The sequence below is a fragment of the Ambystoma mexicanum genome, chromosome 5q (genome assembly GCF_040938575.1).
Source record: "Ambystoma mexicanum isolate Mex_15411 chromosome 5q, UKY_AmexF1_1, whole genome shotgun sequence".
In the NCBI taxonomy this organism is placed as follows: domain Eukaryota; kingdom Metazoa; phylum Chordata; class Amphibia; order Caudata; family Ambystomatidae; genus Ambystoma; species Ambystoma mexicanum.
The window spans coordinates 1,292,271,769-1,292,294,086 of NC_090933.1; the positions used below are offsets into that span (position 1 = coordinate 1,292,271,769).

Sequence of the window (22,318 nt, forward strand, 5' to 3'; positions counted from 1 at the left end):
AGTTTTTCTTCAACCAAACTGGAGTAGCACCGGAAACCAATCAAACAATTTGTTGGTTATACAGGAGAAGACTGCCCAGACAATACAGCATCATTCGCTTCCCTGTGTATTGTGCTTCTTAGTTACTCTAACAATACTGCAAAGACACAATTTAAAAAATATGGATTATTACGAGATGCGCAGAAAGAGGCGGCGGCTACTCCTAGTAGATCGAAGAAACGGGCAATGCAGCACATCCAGAGTCACTCGAGCTCCTGCAAACTCAGAAAATTGGTCATTCACTCTTGCGGGTGAAGCAAAGGTACTACATCCTCGCCAACAGGGCGGACAAACTGCTTGCTCGTCAGCTTCGGGAGACAGCCAGGGAGAGAACTATACTAGCACTGATGGACACCTCTGGGATCCGGAAAACAACCAACGACAAAATGAGCGAGATCATGAGGACTTTTTTCCAGGCCTTGTACAACACTGGCAACCCAAGTGAGGAAGAACAAGACAAATATCTTCAGAACATACACCTGCCTCAATTGTCAGAGGAAGCTTGAGAAGCTCTAGATCGAGATATTAGCCTGGAGGAAGTGATACAGGCCATTAAACAACTTCCCAAAAACAAAGCACCAGGCCCAGATGGGTACACAGAAATATTCTACAAGACATTACGAACCTCGCTGATACCTAGACTCACGGCGCTCTTCAACACCTTCAAGTCCCGGGGAACCATTACCCCATCCATGAATGAGGCCAAAACAGTGCTATTCCCGAAGCCGGGTAAGGACCCCACTCTCCAAGGGTCCTATAGACCCATCGCTCTAATAAACCTGGATGCACTAACTTTTTACCAAAGTCCTAGCTAATAGGCTGACGACAAACCTGATATCTCTGGTGGACGCGGACCAGGCAGGCTTCATCCCTACAAGGCAAGCAGCAGACAATACAATGAGAGGATGCCACATTATAGAATAGGCGGAGCGCACAAACACCAAGGCAATACTAGTAGTGTTGGATGCTGAAAAAGCGTTTGACCGAGTCGAATGGTCGCAACTCTTTCGAACGATGGAACACATGGGCTTTGGAGAGTCCTACTTGAAGATGATAAAGTCAAATTATAGGGCTCCCACCCTGAGAATCTCCATCAACAACCTCCTGTCACCGACGGTCGCTCAAACGAGAGGAACAAAGCAAGGGCGTCCGTTCTCTCCACTCCTATATGCCCTGTTCCTGGAACCCCTATTGGCAAGGATACGGCAACTACCCCAAATAAAGGGAGTGCAGATGGGGGGGTGGAGCACAAAACCATGGCCTTCGCAGATGATATGCTGCTAGCCTGTCAAATCTCTACCCTCTCTTGTGAACGAATTGGAGGCCTTCGGAGTCATCTCAGGTCTCAAAATAAACAAGAGTAAATCGGAGATATTAAACTTAACAGCCAATCCGATGACCATTGCAAACCTAACCCAGGCACAAGGGATGAAGCTGACACAGAATAGTATAACGTACCTTGGAATAAGACTTACTTCCAAGATAGCACACTTATACACAGCAAACTTTCCGAACCTACTCGCCCAACTGCAAAACTGCTAACAAGATGGACGCCTCTATCTACCACGTGGTGGGGGCGAATCTCAGTGATAAAAATGACAATTCTCCCTAAAGTTCTGTACTACTTTCAGGCGCTCCCAATACGACTCCCCAAGTCATTCTTTCGCTCGCTAAATAAGATGACATCTGCATATGTCTGGCAACACAAATCACCACGAGTTGCAATGGCCACGATGACAGCGTCAAGGAATGAGGGGGGCCTAGCATTTCCACATTGCAAGCGGTACTACGAAGCAGCACAACTACGGGTGATCAAGGAGTGGGTGGCTGATTCCCCATGCCTCAAATGTGCAAATCAGGATATAGCGGTGGCGGGGGCCCCGCTTTCGAACCTTTCATGGTCCCACAAAAAGCATAGACACGGGAACACCAAAATAAGTGAGATTATGGGTGCCACCCTCGACGCATGGGACTCGGCAGTAAGGAGGGGCCGCCTGACGACACATCCATCCCCATTCACACTGCTCTTTACCAAACCTGACTTCCCACCGGGTATGAACCTGAGGGCCTTCCTTTCATGGAAATAGGCAGGCTGCACCAAGATAATTGACATGTACAAGGCCCAGTCGCTTAGAACTTTTGAAGACTGTGTTCAAGAATTGGGAGTAGCAAAAACAGAGCGGTATTCTTATCCCCAACTGATCCATTGGTTATCCGCCCCGCTTATTGAAGAGGCAGGAACGAGAGAACTCACGAAAATGTGAGATCTACATGACAATGGATCCAGGAGGTACTAGCAAATTGATATCCAACCTGTATGCCCATTTCAACTCGCAAGGGGAAGAAATCGGGTGGATATACATGAGGAGGTGGGAGGCGAAACTAGGGGACGAAGTACCGCGGTCTCACTGGGAGGAGGTATGGCGAAATGTCCTCAAACGGACAAGGTCAATTCACCTGAGGGAAATGTGGCAAAAAGTTCTGCTGCAGTGGAATCTGACGCCAAAGAGACTAAAAGTAATGTACTCCAACACGGATGGACTATTCTGGCGAGGGTGTCATCAGGAAGGAGACTGGAAACACATTTGAAACTCATGCCCACTCATTACAGAATTTTGGAATGAGGTCAAGGCTCAAGCGGGGAAAATGGTCCAAGGGTCTGAAAAACTAGTGGTTAGAATTTCGCTGGCGGGACTGTGGGACCCCAAACAAAAAGTACAAACCAAGCGCCAACGGAAAGTGGTCCTGGTTCTGCTGATAGCGGCATGGCTAACGATAGCCCAATGCTGGAAACAACAGATGCCCCCAATGCAGCTCCAGTGGCTCAGGAAGGTGTGGCACTTCGTGGTCATGGAATGGATGACTTGCAAACTACAGGGAAATCCTGAGAGCTTCAAATTGGAATGGGATCCGGTCCTCCAATATTTGCAGAGTGACTGTATGCTCCAATGGTGCCCCCATAACATTTGTATCCTAAACGTGTTTTAATATACTAGACTTGTACCGAATACTTGTGACCAAAAATCGTGCTACAGCCGTCTCGAGTTCCAGGGGATTAAGGGGGAGGGTGGGAGGGGTATGTTTTGAACTTGAAGTGAGTTGAATGTTAAATGTTGAAACTATTAAAAAGAAAATAACAAAACAAATATGGATTATTATTGTGTAAATCATTATATACAATTGTGTGTGGCAGATCCTCTAGTGCAGAGAGAGTTACCTCGATCGAGGTGTGAGATCACAGCTTGGACCGTGGGTCTGATGTCCTCTATGGGAGGAAGGATTGTATCTTCCAGAGGAGGGCCAGTTGATAGCAGACATGTGTGTTTGTGGTGCTAGGAGGAGAGATTGCTGTTGATAGTGAACCCAAGTGAATTGGATTTTGGGACCAGCTGAGGAGTGAATCCATCAAGGCACACGTAATTTAGAGACCCTTGAATCATCTTCTATTTATCTGCGTGACCTATTAATACAAATTCTCTTTTTGAAGGATTAACGTTCATGTGGGTTCTTGCCATACATAATTGAAAGGCAGAAAAACACTGGGGTGCAAAATGTCTTGAGCACAGCTCACTTTGAGTTATAACGATCTATCATTTGCATATTGGTAAAATTAGATCTTTAGGTTGGTGAGAAGTGACGCCATTGGCATTATATAGAAATTGAAGAGCATTGCCCTAGAACTGGATAGTAGCATTTTTCATCCTGCATCTGCATCAATTGGTAGTCACACAGCCAACCTTGTTGATGGATTTGATTATGGAGTTTTTTTACCCTTACTTTGTCATTGATTTTACAGATGAATTGAGGCTAGTGATCATCCAGTGGTTGGTGAGGTTGTCTGGGTCCAGTGTGGAGGTTTTGTTTAGGAGCGATTGGATTAGTCCTGTTTTTACACTGCTTGGAAAGATGCCTTGATTAAGCAAGGCATTCACTGTTTTGTGGAGAGTGGTGAAGGCAGTGTCCCTTGATCTGTTTTATGATGTCAGAATCCGTAGGTCAGTAGAAAGTCATGCTTTTATGTGTTTTAGTGACACTAGAATGTTGACCAGATCCTTAAGTGTAAGGATACTGATTGCTTCCTAGGTTGTTTCACGTGATAACTTTGTAAGTGTGGAGGCTGCAGTTTTAGAGAGATTGATGTGTTGTCTGATTTTATCTTATGATATGATATGATATGGCATTTATAAAATATTATAATATTTATGATATGGTGATGAGGCAAGGGAGGGAGAACAGAGGGAAAACAGACAGTGATCCTACTAGGCCAAGTGCCATTCAGATTGCGCAAGTGCATGGGAAGGGGGAAAGTGCGAGGGAGAAGGGGGAAGTGCAGTACATGGGATATAGAATAATAACAGTAAGAAAAGTATGGGCAGCTGGTGGCAAGTGTGAGGGTAAGTGCAGACATCAGGTGTCAAGGGCTGGTAGTGGGACTGTAGGGATACAGAGACAGTCCAGAGTGCAGGGGGTTGCCAGGAAGGCAGTGCAGGAGTCCGATTGGCAGAGGAGGGGACCTGGGGACCTGTGCCCAAGAACAGAGGGTGGCCAGACAGCCAGTGAAGGTTCAGCAATGGATTCGGCAAGCGAGAAGAGGAGAAAAAGCAGAATGCAGGAGAGGGGGAAAGTGCAGGGGGAAATGGAGAGGAGGCAGTGCAGTACATAGGATAACAGTAAAATAAATAAAGACAATAAATAAAAGTACGGCCAGCTAGTGGCAAGTGCAGGGTAAGTGCAGACATCAGGTGTTGTCAAGTGCTAGTGGGGGCTGTAGGAATACAGAAACAGTCCCCATGTGCATGGAGTTGCTAGGCGGGAGTGCAGGAGTGCAACTGGTGGGGAGGGGACCTGGACCCGAGATCAGAGGGTAGCCAGGTAACCAGTGCAGTTTCAGATTCAGCCAGGAGATCAGCAAGGGAGAGGGGGAGAGAAAGCAGAAGCAAAGAGGAAGGTCTTGAGGTGCTTCCGGAACCGGAGATGGTTCTCCTCAAGTTTCAGAAAGGCAGGGAGGCTGTTCCAGAGTGATGCTCCAGCTGAAGAAAGAGATCTACCACCAACTGGCTGTTTGGAAAACTCTGGGGGAGTTGGTGGCGGATGAGCGAAGAGCTTGAGAAGGAAGATATTTAGGAAGAGAGAATTGTAGGTATTGAGGTCCCAGGCCCCAGAAGGCCTTGTGGACAATGCAAAGGGTTTTGAACGGAATCCTCGCCGCCACTGGGAGCCAGTGCAGAGATTTCAGTCCTGGAGAGATACGATCCCTGGACTTGAGGCCAAGGACAAGTCTTGCAGTCCTGTTTTGGATGAGTTGCAGAGGCCGCAGAGTAGAGGCAGGCCGATTTAGAAAGAGGCTGTTGCAGTATTCCAGCCTGGAGAGAACCAGAGCTCTGGAGACAGTGAGCTTCTGGGGGAAGGATAGGAAAGGAAGAATACCTCTGATGAGGTGCAGGTAGTAGTTTGATTTCTTAGAGACATCAGAGGTTTGAGGAGAGAAGGAGAGTGTGGAGTCGAGAGATAACCCTGAGTAGCAATGAAGATGTTATTAAGTGTGTTAAATGTTTCTGCAGACCCCTGGAAATATTGGTTCAGTGGGCTAGCAGGTTGGAGCAGTATTTGACTGCTGCAAATTGGGCTTTGCTCCTGTTAGCTGCTGCTGCCATAGTAATGTGAGATCTTTTAATATTTTTTGATTGTATGTGGTTTGTGCACAACCTTTACAACCTTTACAAAAGTAGATAAAAGAAGTGTGAATTAAAATTATTACCTAAGTATACATTTTTACATACTATGACCTAAATATTAATATTAACAATAATACATTTTAAAATGCATCTTTTATAGCACAGTTGCCTCTGATACTGTGTACAAATAAACAATTGTGCAAATTAGTTTTAAAGCTTAAGCTTAAGTCACAGCGCTTTAGTTCAGTACAATAACACAACTCGAGTGTGCATCACAAAAAATGCTTAGTGATCACAACAAAGCTACTTGGACACCATGGGCATTAGTTCTTTGTTTATAACATTCAAAAAGACAAGTGTGTGACACTAGCAAAGAAATATTGTCACCCCCCATGCATCTCAACCAAAGAAAATTTCTTGGGGAAGCCATCTTACAGATATCGTGTTTTCCCAAAAATGAAATTGTATTTGACTCAAAGTAGGGACATGTTATGACGAGATGTTTCAAAGTTTCGGTTTGACTTTCATGGGAACAAAATAAACAGTGTGTGATTGTTTGCACGGACCCTCGTTTATCGCAGTCTTTCATACAATCTCTAGTGTGAAATTGGTTAAGTTTAAATCTCGTATAGAGAGATCAAGCTTTTTCACAAGGGAAACACAATAAATAGGGGCATCGAGGAGTGCATTTCTTGGCAAAACAGGCATATTCCTCATACATGCTATGCTTACTAAGAGCCTTAATAGTGCAAGCCCAGTTGTAACAGTATCGTTTTTTAATGAAAGCAGGACGAGTAATGAGATCCTGTTCCACCACACCTATACTACTCAAGCAAGAATGGATTTTGACTCGATATTGGAGCAGCGGTGTAGGAGAGGCGTCGCTAAGCATTTCACTTAGGTGCACATAAAGCAAGTTAACGGGAGGATTGATCATTTTAGAGAAGTTGTTGAGCAACCTCCATTGCAATCTTGAAGAAAGTGAGCTGAGCCCCAGTTTGTGTCTAATGATAGGATTAGGCAATGATTTGGCGAATCCCCAAATTTCCTTCCAAATGTAGTTGATAAAGGAATTTGCTCATAACCATTAAGCACATATCCAGGCCATATAGTAAAAGAGACTCAACTTTGGCAGTAGAAAATTCTATTGCGGGAATAATGGGAAATTTACAGTATTTTTTGTAGATGATTTTCAGTTGCGATAACGGTGATAATTTTTGCGCAAGGGAGTTTTGCCATATACTTGCTGATGAGGTGTCACACAGATTGTAGACTAAATAGTGCAGTTGCATAACGCGTTCGATTGCATTTCCTTCCATAGACCATTTCATAGTTCTAATTTATTTCTTTCCAGCAAAAATGCCTATCTTAGATTTCCCTGCATTCGGATGTATGAGCATAAATTGAGAACATTTCCAGTTTTCTCAGCAGACCAAACCGTGTTTTATAAAAAAAATATGAAATCGTCAGCGAACGCCATCCAATGAATGTGGCGTTTGCCTAATCTAATGTATGTAGTGTGTTGTTGCCATATATCATGAAGATCACTCAAGTTTAGATTAAACAGTGTGGATGCTAAGTTGCAACCTTGTTTAACACCTATGGATGTGGGAATTGATTCCGTTAGTGCACCTTCATTGTTGATGCACACGCGATAACAGGTATTTTGATGTAACATTAATATGATCAAAATGATATTGGAAGGAATGCCATAGATGGCCATTTTGTGCCATAGAAGATCTCGAATGACACAGTCAAACACCAATGTCTTGTCAAGCGAAGCGATATATAGGTCCATTTGCATGGATCTTCGTCATTTCAAGTAAATAAGATAGGATGGTTTCATTAAGGGCAGTGTCCATGTTTTTTACAAAATCCTATCTGAAATCGTGAAAGTATGTCGTGATTGTGAATATATTTTTCGAGATCCTTGAGAATAAGAATGGAAAATACTTCTGAAGAAGCATACATTAAGGCAATTGGCCTATAATTTGAGGGATTTGTTGAATTGCCCTTCTTAAAAATCACCATTATTATGGATTTGAACCATGATTCTGGCACCCATTTAAATTTGAATATGAGCTTGTATTTTTTGATCTTAAGTATTGAGGCCCAAATCTCAGGATCAGATTTCAGAGCACCAGACAGAATGCCATCGGGACCCACTGCTTTGGAGTAATTCATCTTAGATATAGCCCACTGAACATCCTCCTGGATCCATTGGCACTGCCCCCTTATTGATTTGTCAAGATCCAATTTCAAAACGTCAGTGTATACAAGAGGTATTTTATAATTCAGCGATAGAAAGTCCACTCATGTCTCGGCTGAAATTGAAGAGTCCATTGCAGCAGCCATGGGGTTGGTGGTGTCCCTAATCAGTGCCCAAATTGATTTAGTATTGTGTTTACAAAGCTGTTTAATCATTTTTTGATTGTCAGCTTTATTCATCTGAATTTTTATTGATTTAATTTTATTCTTGTAGTTTTGATTAATCTTATTCTTTTGTTTTAGATGCTGTGAGTTTATACGTTTCAGAGCACAAAGAGCCCTTAGTGTTTTGTTTTTGTCCCGTTCTAGATTTAGAACAGCTAGTTTGTAAGTGTGTATATTGGGGGCAGTGAGGACTCGATTATTTTTGACAAAGTTGTCAAGAAAGTTTTTAATGATCTCATTGTTGTAGTTCTCCACTCTTTGCAAGTCTAACATAGAAGTCTGAGCACCAACCTCATTCAGTGCTTGTCTCCTGAGTGAGGTTGTCAGCTGAGGACATAATTTGGTGTTCCATCAAAGGGATAAACCATGTTGCTCAAATTCAGGTAGCGACAGTACCGGTACTATTTCATGAGTCCTATGTTGTATGTTCACATTAAGACTGATAGTCATGTGGTCACCTAGCCGAGGATTGATAATCATCACTGCTCCTCTATGCCACGTAAATTTGAGTGTGTTGTCATTTGACACCACCATGTGGATGTCCCACTCTGTAACGCTCACCTGACTTCCACGGAGGCGCTGGTCTAGTCTGGGTTGCTGTGGCCTCTTCGAGCGTGATGCGCAGAACTCGGAACACCGACTGAACAGGACCCTCAAATCTTGCTTGTCTGGCCCGTAGGAATATCCTTCTGCAGATGAGAAAGGGGATTAACAGTCTGCAGAATAGTGTGCTTGCTCCCCCCCTTCGTTCTTCTCTAACTTCCTCCGAAATCCCCGGTTGAAGCTCACCTTATGGTTTGAAAGGATGAACTCTCCATCCTGCTTCTGGTGCAGGGGCGCGTGTTAGTCCAGTTACTTCACTGGTTTTCAGAATGGCGCTGGCAAAATCCACTTGACTTTTCTGAGCGGAACGCCGTAAGTATGAAGATTACAAAAGTTCAAGTGTTGAGCCTCCTTTTCTGTTGCCTTCCTAACCTATGATCTGTCCTTTATTTCAGATGCAGAATGAAGGCGATGCGTTGAGGGATTGAATTGCCGATGGTAAACTCAGGTGAGTTAGCGATGGGGGCGATCCCTCTTAATGTCTTTATATTCCTGCAGTAATGTCTTTTGTCCTTTCCCCATAGGGGCCGGGGTGCGGTACCTGCCAACGAAGCGGCGCCGACCCGAAATGAGGAATGGTCCACCAACAGAAGACCGTTAAGTGTTATGGCGGAAAATTAGGCTTTCCTCATATGTTCCTTCTGCTCACCTTTTGTCTCTTCTTCTCTCCCCTAGGCGCAGAGATGTGGCGACCGGTGCAGACAGTCGCGGTGGAGCCAGAAGAACTCCCGAGGACAGGTGAGTGAAGCGCGGCGCTGCAGCGAGCAACGCAGTGCTTTTAAATGAAAGTCTTTTCTCAGGAACGCTGGCGTGGAAGTTCCGGATGCAGGTAAGAAGTTTGGTAAAATTCTTGTCTTTCACCTTTCTCTTCTCTTCTTTCCTTACAGGTGTTCCAGGATCGAGGTGGGGGTGGCTGGAGATCAGATGCAGGAGCAGACACGGTGAGCGTTCAGCTGCTTGGATGCAGAACAACGCGAAGCGTGAGCTACTGTCTGGGCGTGGTTAAATAGCCCCCAAAGTAGTTCCAGGTAAGTATCCTTCCCTGGCCACGCCCGAGTGGCAAAATAGTCCCAATGAAAAAATAGTCCCTTTCAGGTCTCAGGGAGGCCTGAATCTTGCAGCATGGTCTGCATCAGGTAAGTGCACAAAACACCTTCCAAAAATGAGCCTGGCGCCTATGGCGCCAGGACTGATGTCCAACATGAACCTGGCACCAACGGCGCCAGGACAGAGTCCAAAGAGCCCCTACAAGGGGCCGCTGGGCTTTTACCCGGGGCCATGATGCCTGCTCCCGGGGGTGCGTGGCCTGGCCTGGTGCTCCGGGGGTAGGCATCATGACACACTCCAAGAGAAAGACTTCCCATCGTTGCCCCCTGGAATGATATTGCTTACACAAGTACAATTAAAGTACCCACCTATGATCACCACATAATGTGGTTTTGGCACAAAGGCATCATCTAGAATGGTATCCAAATGGCCAAAGATTACAGATAAGGACATTTATATAGGATTCCAGTACAAGCTCATGACAAGGAAAGTAGTTTTTTTTGCATTCTGAAAAGTTAGTTCTCTCACCAATAGTTCCTCAAAAGATGCAATCATTTTAGTTTTAACTTTCAGATTGTTGTCAATGAAAATCGCAAGTACCCCAGAAGTTTTGCTTAATAGACCCATAATAGCTGGTGAAGTAAAGGCTCTGTAACCTTTCAAGTGGAAGTGTTGCAATTTCATGGTTTCTTGAGTGAGAATTACAATAGGTTTATGACTACTGTCAATTGAGTTAAACCAAGAATGTACTTTTTTAAACACACAAGAATTCCATGTTTTTTTGATTTTTGAGGCTACGATTGTAGATTACCCTGTTTGATGGATAGGATCGTTTTCATTAAAGGTTCGACCCAGGACCAGTCCTGAACAGTGCTGACCAAGGAAGAGGGCTGATTAAGGATATTGGCAGTAGGAAGTGTGGCAGCTGCTTTAGTTATCTTTGTGGTTTTAGGTACCTCAATTGCTTTTTCGTGGGTCTCTATAAATGCAGTGCCCTCTTCTTTTGAGTTGATCATATTGGGATCAAGACCTAATTGCATCAGGTCAGCTCTATGTTCCAAATTAATTTGGTAATGATGGTGGAGTGGAATTGAAAAATCATTTGATTATTGTTTTTCAAGGAAAATGAGCCTCATTACGAGGATGGCGGTAGCCATGCCTGTAATACAGGCACTGCTGCCGCCGGTATTAATTGTTTTTTCGGCAGCCAGCAATGGGCAATTATCAGGTCATTACGGTAATTCCTGGGCGCCGGAAAAAATGGTTCCCCATTCCCATTTGAGCACCATAGGGCTCAATGGGAATGGAGAGGTTGGATGCACCGGATCCGTTTATAACGGTGCCAGTGCATCCGACATGCTGTGCTCGCAGGTGCCTTTCATTCCGCCAGGTCAGACCTGGAGGAATGAAAGGCACTCGCAAGCACAACTCTGAGTTTGCCGGTCCCGATACAACGGTACCTGCATGCTTACCGTTACAGTTGTATCCGGACCAGCAAGCTCGTAATGAGGCCCAATGTAACCCAATCAATATCATCGGAATTCAGTATTCTTTTTTTTAAAACCTTTATTTTTTGCTGTTGAGTACAATATACTTCAAAACAAAACATTAGCAGAGAGAATAAAGCAAAATAGACCAGTTGGTTGCACATCTTTACATCCTTCCTATAGTGCATATTAAATCAATGTTTGCAGTTGTATTGTTCCCCCCTGGGTGTTTAACTTTTAGTCTTGGGGATATCTGCCATTTCCCCCCAGTATTTTGCAAAGTGTGCCTGTGCCGCATGGAAGTATAATACAAAGTCAGGGGCTGTCAGACCTCCAGTTTCATATTGTTCGCTTAGTCTTGACCATTTTAGTCGCACTGACTTCCACGGCCATACAAAGTTGACTGCTAGTTTCTGCAGCTTTTGGAAGAAGTCCCTGCCCGGCCAAATGTGTATCCCGAAAAACAAGTGTAACAGTTTGGGCACTACTACCATTTTAAGCAGGGCCACACGGCCATATAGGGAGATCGGAAGCTTGCTCCAAACTGCCAGTTTATGTTCCAGGAGTTTCAGGTATGGCTCATAATTCTTAGCATAAAGGGTCTGCTTGTCGGTGGACATTGTTTTTCCCAGGTGGCATGCTGTTGTGGGGGACCATTTAAATGACGCAGTGGCGGGGGATTGTTCCGTAGTTGGCGTGAGTGGAATTATTTCTGATTTTGTCTGGTTAATTTTATAGCCGGAGTACTCAGAGAATGTATTTATTTCCTGTATTACTGGTGGTAGGTGTACTTCCGGGTGCCTGACGTACACCATCAGGACAGTAGTTGGGGGTTCCCTCTGATACGAATGCCCCTACACATGTGCTCATGCCTGACCTTAGCTGCCATACCCTCAATTGTGAGTGCAAATATGAGAGGGGATAGTGGACAGCCTTGACGGGTGCCCCTGCCCAGTTCAAAGGGAAATGACAATGTGTTGTTAGTTCTCACCCTTGCTACAGGTTCTTGTACAACATGCAGATATATCTCTTAAATACTGGCCTAAACCCCATCTTGTCTAGTATCGCAAACATGTAATTCCATGATACGGAATCAAACGCTTTTTCTGCGTCCAGCGTAACTGCAGCTGCCTTGGCTTTAGGGTATAACTGTGATGTTATTGCAAAGAATCTCCGTGATTCAGTGTAGTTGAGCGGGTAGGGATAAACCCGGATTGGTCAGTGTGAATTAGTTTATTCATGTGCGGGAGCAGTCGATTTGCCACCGCCTTCGCAAAGATTTTTGCATCTGAATTTATCAGTGACAATGGGCGGTATGATGCTGGGTTTTTGGGGATTAAGGAGGACAGTTATATTAGCTTCTCCCATAGTGCCGGGTAATTTTCCTCCCTCGAGTGCTTCCTCCCTGATTTCCAATAGTCTCGGGGCAGTACCTTATATAGGTCGAGCGGGATGCCGTCCGACCCAGGGGCTTTACCTGAATGAAGGTCCGAAATGGCTTGTTCGATTTCTTTGGTTTTTAGCGGGAGATCTAGCATCGATCTTTCTTCGTCCCCTAATGTAGGTGTTGGGAAAGCGGCCATGTATGTTAGGTGGTCTTCCTGGGTAACTGTGTCTGCGTTTGCATATAGTTTGTGGTAGAACCGTTGGAACTCCTCATTTATTTCATGTGGAGCTGCCTTTATATTCCCATCCCCGTCTTGGATACTGGTGATGTATCTTGATCCCTGTTCGGTTATGGTAAGGGTTGCCATTGCCTTACTCGCCTTATTCCCTTCACCATATTTTTCGTGCCCTTATGGGTTGGTAGTTTTTGCAGCCGCTCCTTCCCAGGGGATGCGGTTTGTTGGGCCTCAAGGTCCTTTAGTTCCCGTTCTGTCTGTGATAGTTTTTTCCTTATTTCCCTCAGGGCGCCGTATGATGTCCCCATTAGTTGGCCCCTCAGCCACACCTTGAACGTTTCCCACACCGAACCCAGGGTCGGTACTGTGACAGTGTTGTGACTAAAGAAGTCTTCTATCTTTGTTCTTAGTGGTTCGATCACTGATTCGTATTTTAGCAGGTCCGGTGGCATGCGCCATGTGCGGGTGGTATGTTCCGAGTTCTTGGGTACCATTCTCAGGAGTACCGGGGCGTGGTCCGACAGCGTATGTGTTAGGATAGAGCACTGGCATCAGTTCGGGGGAGCACAGCCAGTAATCTATTCGCGAGCTGGTGCCATGTACCCCTGAGTAAAAAGTGTAGTCCCGCTCAAGGGGGGTGCTGTTCGCTCCATATGTCTGCCATGGGTATGGTGACCATTGCCTGCTTGAGCGTGAGTGCCGCTCTGGTAGTTGGTCTGCGGTTTCCCGTGGATCGGTCCATCTCGGGGTCTAGGGTTAGGTTGAGGTCACTACCCCAGATCACATTTGCTGTACCAATTGGTGATATTAGTTCCATGATGCGGAGTCAGAACTCGGGGCTGTCTGTGTTTGGCCTGTACGTGTTGACCATTATAACTTCCCGGTTATGCAGCTGACCCCATATAATGACATAGCGACCCTCTTCGTCAGCCAGCTCTTTGGACATTTGGAAGTTCATTCTCTTGTGTATTATTGTGAGGACCCCTCGCGCCATAGAGGAATAGTTTGTTGCTGCTTTCATGTGACCCCAGTTTCGTGCGAATGTGTCTGTAATTTTCTTGATAGCGTGAGTCTCTTGTAAGAATAATATGTCAACCTTATGGCGGGATGTGTATGCGAGTATCTTTCTTCCTTTTATTAGTTGTGCCAGACCCCGCACATTCCATGTGAGTAGTCTAACCCCCATCATCTGTATCCTCAGTTGTATTGTCATAAGTATGCCGCAGCCTCACTCTCCGCTGAGGTGTTTCTAGTGCCATACTGAACAGTTTTTATTTGTTGTTGCGCTCCGTCTCTTCCTCTGACCACATCCTGCTGACTTTTCCAGATACATGTTCGTGGTCCGATTGTACGAGATTGCTTCTTGTTTATTTTTCCTGGGCAACAGGCCCAACTTCCTCCCCGTTCCCCACCCTCACGATCCCTCCTACTGGACGGTGGAAAACCCATTGAACTTTTCAATCTTTGAACTGATGGGTGGCTCTGTACGGTCATACTCCCCCCTCCGTCTGCCAACCAGACTGCTTTGAGGGCCGCCGCACCTGTGTCTTCGCATATGCAGAATTTGCATATTTCTGTTTCTTCTCAGCCTCCTCTTCTGGTCTCATTTTTTGCGTCCCGGTACCAGGTCCTTTTCGTTCGCTGTTGGGGGGATATTCCATTTAATATACCCTATGGCTTCCTCGGGGGATTCAAAAAAGTGCATCTTGCCAGCATATTGTATGCGCAACTTGGCGGGGTACATCATTGCATAGGGGATGTCTCTTGTTCGCAGCGCTTTCTTGACTTGGTCAAAGTTGCGGCGTGCCGCCTGTACCCCATTTGAGAAGTCGGGATAGATGTGTATCCTTGCGGAGTCATTTGTTAAGTTCCCTTTCTCCCGGGACAGCCGAAGGATTGCATCCCTGTCTCGGTAGTTAAGAATGCGGGCTACGACTGTGCAAGGTGGTGCGCCAGCTTTCGGGGGAGGCGTTAGGACTCTGTGCGCCCTCTGAATCAGGAACTGTTGCGAAAGCTGTGCGTACGGGAGCACTGGCCGGATTACTTCTTCCATGAAGACTTCCATTGGGACATTGATTTGTATTTCCGCCAGTCCCACCACCCTGATATTATTACGACGGGACCTCGATTCCAAGTCTTCACATTTCATCTGTATTACCTTCAGGTGCTTCTTGATGATTTCCATGTCCTTGCCGTGGGTAGCCACAGTGTCTTCGACTGTGCTTATCCCGTTCTCCGCTTCTAGTACTCGTGCAATCACTTGCTGGAGATTTGCCTTAATGGATGTAATGGTGGTGCCAATCTCATCCAGTTTCGAGTTTACTGCGGCAAATCCGCTCTGCAGTGCCACCATATATGAGTCCGGGGAGTCCCCTCTTGGGCTCTGGGGCGGTGGCCCGCGAGGATCCAGCTGTTTGGTCCCCCGTATTGGTACTCGTGTACACATCCATGGGCCCCTTCCGGTTGTGTTTGTTGCCTTTGGGCATATTGGGTGTGATTTAAGCTGTATCTTAAGGTCAGTCTACCAGCCCTTGTAATAAGTCGTTTTGCAGTCTTGTGCTTCTCTTGTAGTTGTGCTGAGGGGCTTTATTATGTTATGCTGCCGCCAAGATGTGCTGGGCCATCTGCCAGCCCCAGCCACAATGCGCCGTAGGGTCCCCCGAGCTCCCCAGGATGTATTCTTGCAGGATGTTGTGGAGGGGAAGGGCGATTTGGTGTTGCCTGTGGTCAGTTACCAGCCATGTTCACTGTGCCTGCAGCAGTTCAGTTCACCCCCACCTGTTGACGGGGGGTAGGATTGGTAGTGCACGCAGCTGCCACCGGGGTGAGGGGGTCGCTCGCCTTCAAATCCACTCAAGGGAACAGGATTCTGCCATTCCCCGGTAAATCACGGGCTGGTCGGGGTGTTTGCCTTCGGGGTCGCAGCAAGCACACCGCTATCGGAGGAGGAGCCGACTGGCTCTACGGATCACACTGTCCTTCGATCCCCTTTCAGATTAACAAGTCTGCCAGTCGCCCCTCTGTATGCCCTCTCCCATCGTCTCGCGCTCTCTTATGTGGGCTCTGCATGGTAGTTATTAATGGGGGGCCGGGCCGCCACTGGTGCTTATTAGGCAGTATGGGGGTGCAGGAGGGGAGCCCGCCCTTGACCCGGTTGGCCAGCCGCTCGCTCACAGCGCACACGGCGGATGCCGGGGGGGGCAGCCCTCGCCTGCCCACGCTCAAGTGTATTCTCGTCAGCCGTACCTTGGTCTCAGCGCTGTAATCTCCTCCACCCCCAGCAGCGCCACTTGTGCTTGTCGAGCGTTTGCTCCGCAGGTATAAGATGCCGACCTCTGGATGGGCTGTGTCCTGTCCACATGCGTATTTGAATGCTCCGGGTGTATAGGGGGGGCACCCTCGACCCAGGCTGCCGGCCGCTCGCCCACAGCGCGCATGGCGGCTGCCGTGGAGGGCAGCCCGCTCCCGTCCCGCTCTCGTGTGGTCTTGCATGCCCCTCCAGTGATGGCAGCGGGCTGATTTTGCAATTGCACCCGCACTCTCTCCTTGGGTGTCCCGCGTCGACGCTCCAGACTGTAATCAGCCGCACTCCGGTGGGGGAGGGGCTGGCGGCCACGCCAGCTCCTCCCGCTCGGGCCGCGGCTTGGCTAAACAAAGTGGGTTTCTACCCGTCCCGGGGGCCACTGTTGTTTCTTTTCGAGGTAGGCCGATCCAGTGAAGTTTCCGCTGTCTCTTCAGCTGCAATTCGCGTGGGATTGAGTTCTGGATATGTAGGATTTCAAACAGGATTTGTGGATGTCAGCACCGCTACTCTGTCAGGCAGCCATTTTCGTTGGCGTCCGACAGCGCCCCTGGAATTTAGTATTCTTAATGAACAAATCTGATTGAAAGAATTGAGAATGAAGGAGCGATTTATTCTTGCTAATCCATTGATTTTAGTGTCACTCACCCACCAAAGAATTTTTGAAATTTCCAGGGACAGGCAAGAAGACTGACACATTCACAGCAGCATTTGCTGTCGGAGTGAATTCCATGCTAACAACCGCCAAGTTTTTTACGTTCTCGGTTGGACAATTCCTCATAGTGGAGAAGGATATGCTTTCACTACTGGAGGACTTATTGGGTTGCGTCATTAAATCTGCCAATGAGGAGTAATTTGTGTTAGTTGTTGATGACACATCCTCAGGGGGAGCTATCATTGCAAAATAGCTGGACAGCTGAGCTTGTTTAGTGCCATTACCGCCATTCAGTAAGCAAGAAGGTATAGACATTGTGTCTACTGACTTAAAGGCCAGTGGTGCCTCTGAGACCAACCCCGTCCCTGTGCAGGGGTTGTTCGTACAGTTTTCTTCTTTTTTGTTTGTTTTAGAAGTTGGCACAGACTTTCCATTTTTAGAAATGTCATCTACCTTTTCCTGATCAGAAGATTTGGTATCTTCATTTAATTGGTTCAGGACTATAATCTTGTCCTCATTTGACAGATTACATATGTTTTTAACAGCGGAATTATGTCCTGCTATTTTCGTCATGGGCTGGTTTTTAGTTTGTTTTATCAGATAACTTATTTTGCCTATTTCTGTTGTCTCTTCTTTTCATAGCTCTGTGTTCTAGGCGCTTGGTTCTTCTAGATGGAAAGTGGCCAGAAGACACAGGACTTTATGCAACTTTTGGCAGTGATGAAATGTTAGGCAAGGACTGACCAGGGGTCTTGTCCAGTTGTTCAGTCAGATCCATCAGGGCAGACGGACTATTGGGATGTTCAGAAACCAAATCCATCGCCAATTTATCCATTTGAGGAGTTTGACTACCCATGCTATGGTTTATTCCAGCAAGGATCTGTGGGGCTTTTATGTTGGTCTCGAGTGGCATCATTTTCGCCAGATTGATATTGACAGAGTTCCATATGTCGGATACCTGAGTAGAGCCCCCAGCAACATTCTCTCTCGCCTTGATTAGAGTGGTTTTCAGAAATGTCAAGGTCAATAGTTTGAGATGATTTTGTAAAACTAGGTCTGTTAACGGTTTGACAAGTACGGAAAACAGAGGTTACCTGTGATGAAGAAGGCTTCCTTGACGATTTTATGTTCAAAACAGTCTCATGTGCCAAAAAGAAGCCCTCGAGTTTGTTCATCTTGGCGAGTATTTCCTGACAAAATTGCCTTCATTTCACAAGTCTCATAGTGGGTGACCTCATGTCCCTTATCTAGGAGATTGAGAACTCGGGTCAATACCGGAAAGGAATAGATATCCGGAGTGTTACGATCTTGAGAGAGGTCGATACTTCAGGGAGAAGGATTTGAACTTAAGGCTCTTTGTGCTTCTTGTGTTAACACCTCATTCAGAGTCTGTGGATGCTTGTTTATGTCCCTATCTAACATGTTTGACTCATGGTCTGCATAGGTAGCTGATGGATGCAGAGAGCTGGCCACAGGTAAGTGAGAAACATGATTTTTACATAGAGCAGAGAAAGAGAGGTCGATGATGGGAACAGACTGGTAGTTTGATTTGTTAAAAAGACAGATTTCATCTATTGAGCTGATTCAGAGGGCTCTCGGAGTGGGAGGGCCTAAAGACAGTCTGACTCGTTTCTCTAATTCCGGCATGACAGCAGGCGCCAACATAGAAACGTCAGGGTGTGCGTCGTTGGAAATTGAAAGGGGATTCCCCATTTCGTTAGAAGGGACTTGAGAAGCTGTCGTGTCCAAGTCGTATATTTCATGCAGAGAGTCCGAGGGTTTGTCAGGCTTGAAGGAGCATGGAGGATGCACTTGAGCAATAGCATAAGGCAGAGCCTGATCACAACATTCTGCGAGAAGATTATTGCAAGTAGAGTGTTGGTCTATATGACTATATGACTATATGAGCAGAGTTTAAGGACAGATACTTCTAATCAATGAATTAGAATATTTCTTTGGTACTTATGGTGTAATTATGTATAGGAACATTCTCTTTTTTTCACAGGAGTGGTAGAGTTCCCATCAGCGACAATGTGAATGGCATGTAAAAATGCGTCTTTCTTCAGTGAGCTTAATTATCTGATGTGGAACAGCCAAGCTGGATGAGGTTAGCAAAACAAGAGTTAGAGAGTCCTGATGGACCTGCAGCACAACATTATTGGAGGAAGCAATGGGGAGTCCTAGAAGGCGAGTCAAGCAGTCGTGAGGTGTTGGATAATCGACACAGAGCCTGCGAGTAGCAGCTGGTAGTAGCAGCGAGAGCAAGATGATCACTGCACCAAAGGCAATTGGAAGACATTGAGAGAGATAGAGAGGGAGATGAGGAGGCGGAATGCCCAACGCTGGGATCGTGCAGAGCTGCCAAGTGTTTTCTTACTCAGAGGTATGAGCCAAATCACCAAACTGGAAGACAGAGAAAGCAGTGAGCAGAACCAAGACTGAAGAGAAGTTTGTAAACGTCTGATATTTTGGAGATCAAAAATCGGGCAGACAGTCGCAGGATGGATATTTGGTGTTCAATGCGTAACTGTGTAGAGTTATTTGATAACGTTATTGAAAGGGGATACGCTGCATGTTGGAACTTGTAAGTCCTTTAAGAAAGTAATTGAAAGCAGAAATGCTACATGATGGAACTTGGAAGAAATTTCCTAGAGCTTTTATCATTGAATCCTGGAACAAGAAGTACACCCTCCAAACTATGCTTGATAAAGTGACTGAAAGGTAAATCACTAAATCGCAGAAGTTGAAGTCAAATTTCCTAACTATACTTGATAAAGAGACTGGGACGAGAAACATTGAATCCAGGAATTTGAAGTCAAAGTTCTGAACTAGACTCGATAAAAGGGCTGAAAGGAGAATTGCTGTGTCATGGCCTTTGAAGCCTAAAGTTTCTAATTTTTTACTTGATAAAGAGGAGAAACATTGAACCCCAGAACTTGGGGTCTCAGTTCTTATGCTCTTTGAGAATCTCAGATGTGAGGCTAATCTAATGCTCTTAAGCTTGAAACCCTTTTTCTGATGTGGTTGTAGGTAGAAATATATACCTCTTGCTAACAAACAGATCAGAGTTCTGGTCTGCCTGCCATCCCTTTTTAAAAATAGTATTTTGAACTCTCTTTCAATGTATAGAACATACTCTTTTCAGAGACCATCTCAAAACTGTTAAGTAGCTCCGACCAGCCTGAAAATTGTCAATCTTGCATTAGCACATGTAGGGTAGCTCCTGAGAATCTTTGCAGAGAATAGGCAGGAGATCCAAATGAAGAAAAGCATAAGGGTTTTCTGGCTACTCCATGAAAGAGAAGACTGACACAAAAGCTGCTGCTGCTACTCCTACTCCTGAGATGTGATGCCGACTATCTACTGTCAGAAGGATGCAGAAAGAGCCTCTTTAAAAGAAGCCAGAAGCTAAAAGCAAAACAACGAAGAAGCCTCCAGAAAGAAGGTCGGAATTTCAAAGATAAAGAAAGTCACTGGAAAAGACACACTCTGAAGCAAGCACAGGACTGGAGATAGTAAGGAGATCTTGGGGTTGGACTCCAGCTTTTGTTACAGAAGCCCACCACAGAAAGACCAGACCACATTACTAAATGACGCAAAGCTACAGAGAACAAAAGACATTATGCAAAGCTGTACCCCAGTGAATGGTTACCACAGACGATTGACCTAAAGCAAAGCCATGACTGGGACTTGTAAAGCCAAGCATAAAATAGAAAACTGTAGTCTAATGCTGAGCAGAAACATGAAAAGCTCCAGAGGAAGGACAGTGATTGAACTTTAACCCGAGAGAAAGAATTACAAGACGGAACAGCTAGCCCAGACTGGTAACCTAAACCATTGCCAACCGTTTCAACGAGCTGCCATTGAGACACTGAATAACTTACAGGTCATGTCATTTACATGTGCTATTGGCCTCAACCCAATGTCAGTGATAATATGCATGTCAACATGACCCTATATTCACTTTTTTCAAACGTTTCCCCCACGTTCTCATTTCTTTACGGCACGTTTGCTATTTTACTTCTGTGTTGCATGCTGCAGCTGTGACACACTTGCTGTTCGCATGTTCCCTTACTAATGCCTTATACTTGGCGTAAATTGCCTTACATAGACTACTTTGTGTGTCTTTGTTTGACTGTGCATTATTTGTGCTGTTTCTCATAAATGCATGTACATATAAGTATATATTGCATGCTTCCTACTAGGTATATTCTGTATTCGGGAGTTTCCAACTTCCTGTGCTATTAGTATTAGGTGGCAGCACCTTGTGCTACTTCACTTGTCAGTACCTCAAAGGACTCATGTGGAAAAATCCTTGAGTGATTCTGCTGCCCCTCTCTTGTTCCATTACTGGGGTACATTGTACCTGGCACCCTCTTGCGTATGCCTAATGGTGGGAATACAAAAGAAAGTTATAATCCATACTAGAAAATTAAGTTTCAATACAGTCCAATATTGAAGTGCCTTTCCATGGCTTTCTGTGCAAAAAAGGCCCCTGCTAGGACTCACGTTTCTTTAAGCATTCATAAAGGCCTTTTGAGGACTGTTCTTGATAGAAATGGTGTATTCCCAAATTATCCTAAACTCCCTTTGCGCAGCTCCAGGAACTTTATTGCAAAGTTGTTTTGTCCCACTTTAATGATCAAGGAAATTAACATCTCTCACTTGTTCTCATTCCTTCCTTCCTTCCTGTTTCTGACCTGCTCCTCAACCTCCTATCAATGCAGCTGCAGCAAGCGTATGCAGAGTTAAATAGAAGAATCACAGAGCACGACAAATGTGTAAGGAAACACATGGACAAGACGGAGCTCACCCTGCAGGTGAGGAGGAAATCGAGACCGAGGAAGATTGTGGTTAGATCCCACTATCGGCTGCGTTATGTGAAATAAAACTATATGGCTGTACTGCTGCATTGCAATTGTCATTTATATTACTACTGTCTTAAAAACAAAGATGATAGCCCATTGGCCCTTCTATGAACGAATACTGCAACTTTGCTTGTTTAATTTGCTCCCCCATTGCTTACTGTTTTAGGAGTTCCGTTTTTATAAAAACCAGAAAGAAAATCCCTTCCAGAAAAACCTGCACAGTTCAGCAGTTTCAGTTGGACATGAAAGGTTTTAGTATCTTTGTCACTGTGTGTTGGACCTGTGCTAACACATAACTTGGATCAGAGTACCTTTTCTCAGTATTAGAAATGTGTCTCCATCTGAACCTATCACCCATAACTATGAGCATAAAGCAGATGATTCCAACATTTTTAAACCAGCTATGAGTAACTGGTAATTACACAATTCCTTTTTTTTGTTCAATGGGTTGGGTTATTTATAAATAAAATGCTGTTTCTGAAGAGCTTTTTTAAAATGTCATTTGACCACATCCTGTGTGCTTAAAATCTCTGGCAAAATTCTTGTTTCACCTGTTGGAGCAAAAACATTAAGACAAACATGAATATA

The 22,318-nt window shown here is 45.4% G+C and overlaps 1 protein-coding gene across 3 annotated transcripts in view; it reads left to right on the plus strand.

Moving 5' to 3' along the window:
- The window catches only part of IQANK1 (IQ motif and ankyrin repeat containing 1), a 1,215,835-nt gene that overhangs the window by 897,896 nt on the left and 295,621 nt on the right, over positions 1 to 22,318 (plus strand). For all 3 annotated transcript variants that reach the window (XM_069621882.1, XM_069621881.1, XM_069621883.1), the window contains one exon: positions 21,590 to 21,682. In XM_069621882.1, coding sequence (XP_069477983.1) covers positions 21,590 to 21,682 — 93 coding nt within the window. The remainder of the gene's footprint in view (positions 1 to 21,589; positions 21,683 to 22,318) is intronic.